Raw genomic sequence first — 9560 nt, forward strand, 5'->3', positions numbered from 1 at the left:
TCTCTCTCCCCCCACCTCCCTCCCTCCCCTTGTGTGGGCCAGGGCAGCGGCAGCTTAGAACAAGTTTCCACTTCACTTATCAGACCATCTATGTCTCAAAAGTGAGAGAGCAGAGCAAACACTGCCATATGAGGAGGACCTTATCGTGCRCAGTAAATACTAAGTAAATAGAGGAGCAAAATAAGACAAAAATTGTTTGCAGGTGATAAACGTACCAAGCTAACCGGATTTAGTGAGTCTGAAACGGAGATGTTGTTTTTAGCCCAGTTTGTGGCTTGGCACTCAGGATGGGAACATTAGTCTTTCTGTTGGTCCAAATATCTTGGGAACTTTGTTGACACTGGCTTTAGGTAGACTTTACACCTCGTATGGCTATTTTCAATGCCATAAATTCATATTATTTACAATACTCCTCTTGTTTAACTCAACTTCTTGACCTCTTGACGCTATTTCTAACTAAAATTCAAAGAAAAGGATTTTGCGTTGCTGCTGCTAACGTTTTACGCATTAACACATTTTGACCAAAGCATATGATGAAACCAGTAAGTGAATACTCCTGTCAAAGCTTCCAATGAATACAAGATGTGCACACACAGTGTCCTTTGGCATTGGCGCACTGCTGCACAATTAAGTCACCATTATACTGTACACTAGCTCCCATAAGTGTGGCTGAAGGGTGATGCAGAGTTGTTGCGTAATTTAAACACGCCACTTAAATTTCTTAGGACAGGATTTTTCTTTTTTTTTTCTTTTTTTTCATCACTGTACTTGTATTTGCACATTATTAGGTTAAACTCAGGCGGGCTACTTAATTAGGTCAAAGGAAGCAGCTTTTGTTACTTTTGTTTAGTTGTTTACAAATAATGCATGTTTAGTACTTTAGTACTTTATATTCACTTTGTGTTACACAAAGATCTGGTTGATATGAAAAGTAGGCCATAAAGCTTTTCTCCTGCAGATAAATATGCACTCAAACAAATGTACACAATATGAAAATCATTTTAGGAAGAACAAACATTAAATTAGCTTGAGATTGTGGCTGTAAATATAACCATAAAGCAAATTACAGTTTAAAGTGAAGTTACTTCCTTCACATGGATAAATTCTGTCACAACGACTCATTATAGGACCTGCTGCCATAGAAGGAAGATCATGTAGCTGCCTGCATGTGTGTTTGTTTGACTCTTAGCAAAGTATTTTATGAATGATTGAGTAGATGSTGGATAGACATCTACAACTGATTAACCTTTGGGGTCAACCCAATTCAAGTTTATTGTCACAGCCAAGTGATCGTTGCAAACACAAACACTGCCATAGCTCAGTAAATATCACAGCTGTTCAGTTAAAACGTGGTGTGGTTGTAGCTGAGATTCATCTCCAACATATATTCTGAGCCTTAACAAATCATGCCAGACATTTGGCAATATTCATTTAAAAATGCCTTTTTGTTGTYCTTTGGGTTTTCTTCAAGAAAAAAAAAAGATGGATTTAGGGCAAACTTTCATGTTTGTCTGAGTTTATTTATTAATCCCAAACATGTACTCTTCAGATAACTAAGAAGCAATGCTGCTGGAGCGGCGCACTACGCCTTGGTTTCACAATAAAAGACCCATCAAGGATCAATCCAGACACTCTGCCCAAGTACGCCTGCCCCGACCTGGTCTGCCAAAGTGGCTTCTGGGCAAAAGCCCTGCCAGAGGAACTGTCCAACGAGGGCAACGTCATCTCTTTTTGGGTGGATAAGAAGGGCAGAGCTTTTTACCGGATCAACAACTCCAGCCCCATGCTGTTCTTCAGTGGTGTACACGTTGTGGAACCTCTTTGGGCTCTTATAGATGTCTACGGCCTTACCAGAGGAGTCCAGCTGCTGGGTGAGTCACATGATTAAGTTCTGTCAGGGAAATATTACCTTGTAATTGTGTCTTTGTGTTTTGGTTGTTTTATTTTTTTGTCTCAGTATGGTCTTTTGAATTTTTACATCTACATTTAAGTAAAAATTGTAAATTTGAGAAACAGCTTCGTCCAAATCCAAGACCGTAATATGTAAAACTGACAAAATACTCCTAAACATCAGTGGGGCTTTATAGCACTTCTGTATTTGAGCATAACCTCACAATAGCCGTGAACCCATTTTACCTTTGGAAACTGTTAAACATCTGATGTTTTTTTAAAGCATGAGTGATTAAAAGGTGATGTTACATTGAATTACACAGGTTTTCTCACAACAGCAAAGTGGCTCAGTGGAAAAAGATTGAAGTCGATAAGGCAAGACTGTTTGGTCACCACGGTTGTTGCTATCAAAGGAATTTCCCCGAGGGAAGTATTTCTGAACGCTTAAAATYGCGTCTAGCAAGTGCTGTTTAAAGGGTCATTACATCAAAGAAATTAAAGGCAAACAGGTCTGTCTCAATTATTAACAGCAGCTTTCAGTTTTTCACCGAACGTAACCATCTAAAGTATGCCTTAGAATTTAGATTGAGATAAATTTGCAAAATACATCATTGTGCACTGTGAAAACTTTTCCAAAATAACGTAAAATCGTGCCAAGAAAAAAAAAAGATGAAAAGAAATCATCGACATTGCCTCAGTGCTTATTTATAAGTTCTTCCAAGAATGGCACGCCCTCTTTTTCTGCAGAATAGAATCTGTCAGCACATTTAATAAAAATAGAAGAGACTCCCATGTTGTGTGATAGTGCCATTTAACCTCATTTCTTGAAGTGTGGTTGACAGTGAGAAGGGTGCTATCTCATGATGGGCGGTTTGGTATCCAGCGCTAAAGTGCAACTATCTGGGGTTCGCTGGCCTCGTGGTGCTGCCCCGGCACATTGTTCTTGTCGAAGAACAGGAGGGGTGTTTTGGTCCCTCCAAGAGGACAGACAAGAACGGGGATGATGTCAGCTTAAGACACATCTGCCATGTTTGTCCAAGACAATCAGACCTTTGGAATGTCTCACTTCTTGGACCCAACTTTTTAAATAACTTTGTGACATGCAATTATCTCTGCCTCACATTTGGGGGATTAAATGAGACTTACGATTGCACTTTGCGCTAATTGTCAGTGAATACGTCCAGCAGCCTGTCTTTTCTCTTGGTTTTTCTACATTTATCACCTCATTGATGGATCAAACTGAAAAGCCTCAGGCCTCATCAGCCAAAGGATCACTTGGCTATCATCTTTCCCCTATAGCCTGAGACCGTCACTGCTCGTCACTTGTGTATCTCAGAGAGCCAGCACTGCCTCAGAAGTTGGCTGCCATTCAGCGAACACTTATCCTCTGAAATATGGGTGGACACTTCAAAGTCTGGTGCTGCAACCTGGTATTTTATTTTACAAGAAGGGTGCTTTGCGATTCTTAATGACGCTTGCGCTACAGTYTGAAATGAATGGAGCTGATAAGCAAAGCTAAATTTCACCTGTTGTTGGCTTTCATCAAACTAGTTGCCCAGGTGGAATTTAGAGATTTAATCCATGTTTTTCATTTTTTATTTTTTCACCATAATGATAAATGAAGCATGGAGCTGTGAATATGCTSTGCACAATAGTTTGGGTGTGTAACCTTGATTTGGCTTTTGAGATAAATGTGCAAAACAATAAAAAAATAGAGTGAAACAAGTTATAGAATTTGGCTGTATGTGTTGCTGAATAAGTGATATAATGTGTTTTAAGAGTGTCACATAAATTTCACTCTTGCAGAACAGGTCAATGTGTTTTTCACACACAGGTTTTGGCACCAAAGTTCRCTTTAATGAGAGTACTATAACGGATTAGAGCTCCGAGGATTTTGCTTTTCGGATTTTTAAGCTTGAGCAAATATTTAAACCCAATTATAATTTTGTTTACAATCCTGGATAAGATAAATAAGGTTAAATCTTTATTTAGTAGTCTAATGAAATGTAAACAAACCCTTAATGTGGAAGAAGTTTTCTTGTAAACATACCAAATGAAGATGTTTGGTAGAAAAAAACAGAGGTCTTTATCACAAAATTCTAACAGGAAGATAAGGTTTATCTGAATGAAGGGAATGTAGGATTCATTGTGTAAGTCTCACCCAACCAAGCAACAAAGATAACAATGTTGTTGTTTTTTCTTTTTTAAGTGTCGACAACATCTATCTGTTGATCCTTTAACATTTTTGTGTCGTGATGTCATTCTTGAGCTGAAACAGGGGACAGGTTGTTCAAACTACTCTTCATTTCTTTTAATTTAKGGCAAATAAACAACACAACTTGGTGAGAATTATAATTAGTTTTGTTTTGTTTTGTGTTGCATTGTGTTGCCGACTTGAATGATTCCTTATCAACTTATCACCAAAACGCAACAAATATATCAATATTATCTTGCGAAGGGCAGAACTTTGAGGTGCATGGAGCTTTTATGGTGTGCACACAACTGCGACGACAACAAAGTGGCACTTTTTATGTTTTGAAGTGCTTCAGCTTCTATGAAGTTAAAGGGAAAAATGACCACATGAGAGCCACACTACTCAAAGAAGAAAAACTGCTGCTTGCTTCTACCAAGTCTAATGATAATACCTCCCTGGGCTGAGACGTTTGGTGACTAGTTAGCCTCCAGAATACATCAAAACGTTTGCAGCATGATATGATGTGGGCGTCGGTGGGCAAAAAAATAATGTCTACATTTTTAGAACACAGTTTTCCAAGTCGTGAATGCAAAAATTGATTATTTTTATAAACTGGGCGTGCAAAACACAAATACTGAGCTTGCTAGTTGCTTAGTTGCAAACACAAAATTCACAGGAGCTGTAACAGAAGGCTGACTTGCAATTGTAAGTCTATAATTACAGTCGCAGCCCAGAGAGACACATGTTGCACTTTTAGAGCAACAATAGAAAAGGATAATCCAGTGTCAAAGATATACTGTACTAAAATACATTTCCACACAGAAATTTGCTGAAAACATGAAAAAAGCAAGTAAGTTGGCTCTAACATAGGGGTGGGTAAAAAATATTGATTCTTCATTACATTGCAATTTATTTATTGTAAGACGTCATTTTGTAATAACGCATTATGTAATAAAGTAATAAAATCAGGCTTCAAAATGTAATAAATGCGCAGTAAAATGTAATAATTGGCGCAAAAATGTAATAAAAGTCTTCAACGCATTTTGTAACATTCGCAGCCGCATTATGTAATAACGTTATTACATTTTGCGGCAAWTGTTACCAAATGTGATGGTGCAATAATCTGGTGCATTATGTAATAAACAATTAGAAACCAGTATTTCTTTATTTAGATGTCCTGTCAAAAATGTAACCTCACCTACAATTTATGTTTCAATACAACCATGTCAAGTTGTAAGAAGTGTCCATAATTTACATGGATTTTAGGTCATTTTGCAGGTATATGAATGTATAGAGCAATCAAAGTTATAAAGATTTAATTGTGTAGTATTTGCAACATGACAATTATTAGAAGTATATTGATTAGGATGAACAGAAATCGATTAGGATGAACAGAAATTGATTAGGATGAACAGAAATTCTGGTTTTTGATTGTTTATTACATAATGCACCAGATTATTACACCACCACATTCGGTAACAATTGCYGCAAAATGTAATAACTTTATTACATAATGTGGCTGAGAGTATTACAAAATGCGTTGAAGACTTTTATTACATTTTGCATCARTTATTACATAATGTGTTTTTAGCGCGAGTTTATTACATTTTGAAGCCTGATTTTATTGCATCTTTTCAATTCAAAATAAATTCAGAAAATCCTCTGATTCAATTAAATCCCCTTTTTATATGATTGAACTACATATTTAAAACAAGTGCTATTGTGTTACTGCTTTACTTTTAGATATTTTATTCATCAAAAATGTTAATGTGTACCCTTTCTGTTTATATGGGTCAAAAATATTTAAAAATGTATCCTCTGGCACTCAAATGAATTATTTGCATCTTTCTTATTATTACAAAGTTGATATTGAAGCATTTAAAGCAGTATTGAATCGAATTCAAATCAAATTGTGGCCCAAAGAATTGAAATCAAATAAGATCAACTTGTTTTTCTTGTAGGTTTAATAAATCTTTTGCTCCGGGTTTTGTTTCAAGTATGATCATGACTGCACTGAGATGCATCGGTGCCCTCTAAAGGGCTCGACACACGGGCAGCGACAAACTACAGCGATTAACGGCTGTCATCGCAGCCAGGGTGAAACCCGACACACGAGACGCGATAGCGATCACAGCGTTGCGAATCGCGCTCTCAGGTCGCTTGTCTTCACAAAATTTGATTGGTTCTTGACTCTGAAGGCGGGTGTGCATTACGGACGTGTAAACTAAACAAATCTTGCGATGCTAATGATATTGAAAAACAAACACACATCAAGATACAGTTTTATGAGGAAAAACTTACCATAAACTTCACCCTGGTGCCAATAAATTCCCACAAAGCTGCCTTTTTTAGTAATCACTTGGTGAAAGTGTTAGCTAACTGCAGTGTGTAGCATATGCTCCTCTCATTGGTCAGTCAATGAAACCCTCGCTGATTGGTTGTACGCTAAGCGACAGCGACAAAAGTTGAACATTTTTCAACTTTCATATGTCGCGTCGCAAGCTCGCGTGTGCACGTCTACGTGTACGAGCRTGAAATTTCACATGCACTATTTTCGCCGGTCGCTTAGCTGGAGGAGGGCAAGCTATTGTCGCCTCACCGCACAGCTCCAATGAATGGAGAGCGAGCGATGTCGCCTCCCGTGTGTCGAGCCCTTAAATCATCATCGACTTGAAGTTTCCCACCCCTAATCTCATCTCAAACTTTACATGAAAAACACCCCTGATTTGAATATTTCATGTGTAATTTTGAAATAGTCCCGCTCACATGACAGAACACATCAATTCAACTGTCCTGATGTTTCTTGCAGGATGAACTTTTACAAGGTCGTGTTTTTTTTTTTCTGATGAAACATCACACTGGTTGGATTGCTTCACCTTACTCTTCAACCTTTCTCTTTCAACATTAGATGCTGCATTGAAGGAATTATCAAAGCTGACATCCATCAGTGCTTTTGCCTTGTTGCAATGCTGGTTTCAGCAAAACAGTTTCTCTGCTATCTGATCTTATTCTGACGGTTTAAGCATCTTCTCAGGTACGATGTGCTGTTCTGCTCTTAGCTTCGAGTGTAGTTCAGCAGCTAGCCACCCATGCAAGGAGTCAAATGTCACCTTGAGAKCAGTCAGACTGCTTGAAAGAGGAGATGGTGTTGCGTAAGAGAGGAAGCTAAATTAATCTGCTGAAATCAAACTGAGCCTCAGGGGTTGTCCAGAGCAACAATGCTGCCCGTGCAATTTAAAGAAGATCTGTTACATCACCACGGTCTTCCTGCAGCTCTCAGTGCAGACRAAAGTGCCTTTTCTTGAGTTTTGCACAGAGAAGAGCACCGTGAAGAATGTCCAGCCCCGAGCTGAGCCGCGTTAGCTCTTTGATCGACTGATAAAAGGTCTCCTCGAGTGTACGACGAGTCTCAAGGAACAAAACTGTCCTCTTGGCTCGGTTTGAGTTTTTTTTTTTTTTTTTTACTAATGTCTTAGTTGACATCATTTTATAAAATATATATGTTTTTTTTCATTATTCAAGGTTAGTTTTTGTTGTTGATGCTATACAGCACAGTTTTATCGATGTGTTTGATCTAAATCTGCAGAAAGAAGATAACAAACAACTCGCAGGCATTTCAGTTTTACTTCCATGAAGCAAGGCACAAGCGRGAACAGTGTTAGTTTGTGAAAAGAAAGAAACAAAATGTGAAAATAGAGCACTCTCTTTGTGCATGTGTGACTCTGTTTGCTTACAGGACGAGTCCTCAGATCATCCCTCATGTTTTTTTAATATATTTTTTTACAGGTTTAAAATATTTCTTTTAAGCTGAATGAGCCCAGAAATTTAAATAAGACATCTTCCTGATGGATGCAAGATGCCCTGCCGTGGTTTTGTTTACCAGTGGTAGATGAGTCACTTAATCACTGACAAAGCTGTAGTGATCCATAAGACTGCCGTCATCTAAAATCATCTGCAACCTGTCTCTGCAGTCATTAAGGAAAAATTCAAAATGGATGCCGGAGTGTCAGGAGGCCRGGTTCCTTTCAAATGATTAAGAGTAGGATTTTGACATCAATCATCTTTGTGTGCTTTGCATTAAACCTGCAAAGCATCAGCGTGGGAAAAAAATGCCCATGCTTTCCATTCTGATTAACATTTAGAGGGATGGTGAGACAAAGGAAAAAATTTATTATTGAATAAAATTCACATAAATTTGATTTTTTTTCTCATTGTTAGTGACATCATTAGTTGGCTTTGGCTCTCTTTTGGTTTATTGAATAAAATGCCAAATGAAGCACTCTGCTCATTTATGAATTTTCTAGTTTTTATCTTAATATTATCAGTATTTAGAGTTTGTCTTTGAGAATAACATGGCATTAAAAAACTAGATTCTCAGAAAATGCAACAAACAAAATACAGTAGCGATTTTATGCTCAAAGTAGGGCTGTCAGAAAAAAAGGCTGATTAATCCTGCCAAATTGATGACATGACCTTTCCTCTCTTATCCACAATTTCCTCTCGAACTGCTGCCTTCTTTTTTCACTTCACCCCACGTTGTTCTTTTTTTTATTTTTAAGCAATTATGAGGCACGGTRGTGAAACATGAAACTGCTACTGTGCATGTTACTCAGCAGGTTGTTGCTAGCTGACCAAAGAGTGAGTTAGTTGATGCCACCCACCTTGCTTAACTGGGCTGTGAGAGGTCGAGCGGCTAAAATCTTTCCTACATCCCCCACAATGCCTTGCAATTCAGGAGCAGAGTGCAGTGAAATGATCAACATTCTACTGGATGTAAACGCTATTGATATTGATCATGTGTCTGTTACCATTGATTTATTGCCCAGTCCTAGCTCAAAGCATGTAATAACGATGACTCTCAGCTACRACCTCACATCATTTTAGCTCAATATCTGTAAAGTTCACTGAGTATTAGTCATTTTTTGTGTGTTTTTAACTCACATGGCTGTGGTAATATTCTTTAATCAYGTTGACTCCAAACGTTAATCAGTTGTAGATGATTACTGGGTGCAACTTTCATTCAAAATTGTCCATGAGATATTTTAGTAAATGACAGACACACATAAAAATACTGACAAAAACATTATTGTTTGCCTTTCTGTGRCAGGCAATAACTCCCTTTTTACAACACACAGTTTCAAACACAGCAGCTCAGTGGTTAGCACTGACGCCTCACAACAAGAAGGTCATGGGTTCAACCCTCGGTTCGGACCTGGGGTCTTTCTGTGTGGAGTTTGCATGTTCTCTTCGTGCTTGCGTGGGTTTTCTCCGTGAAAAAGAAAAAAATTTTATAGGTCCTCTGGACGGGTTCTTCTCTAATGAAACGTTTCGTCTCTCCTCCAAGAGACTTCTTCAGTCTGAGAGTTTCAGGCAAAATTCAAGCTTTTAAGCCCTGCCTCCATGTGCGTTTTGACTCCCACCACCCACTGGAACACAAGTTAGGAGTGATCAGGACTCTGTACCACAGAGCAGACAG

The 9560-nt window shown here is 38.2% G+C and overlaps 1 protein-coding gene across 1 annotated transcript in view; it reads left to right on the forward strand.

Moving 5' to 3' along the window:
• LOC106513389 (E3 ubiquitin-protein ligase NEURL1) overlaps positions 1 to 9560 on the forward strand; it is a 35298-nt gene that overhangs the window by 6581 nt on the left and 19157 nt on the right. Inside the window, exon 3 of the mRNA XM_014002192.1 lies at positions 1550 to 1871. Coding sequence (XP_013857646.1) covers positions 1550 to 1871 — 322 coding nt within the window. The remainder of the gene's footprint in view (positions 1 to 1549; positions 1872 to 9560) is intronic.

This window comes from Austrofundulus limnaeus, unplaced genomic scaffold, assembly GCF_001266775.1.
Source record: "Austrofundulus limnaeus strain Quisiro unplaced genomic scaffold, Austrofundulus_limnaeus-1.0 Scaffold0, whole genome shotgun sequence".
NCBI classification, from domain to species: Eukaryota; Metazoa; Chordata; class Actinopteri; order Cyprinodontiformes; family Rivulidae; genus Austrofundulus; species Austrofundulus limnaeus.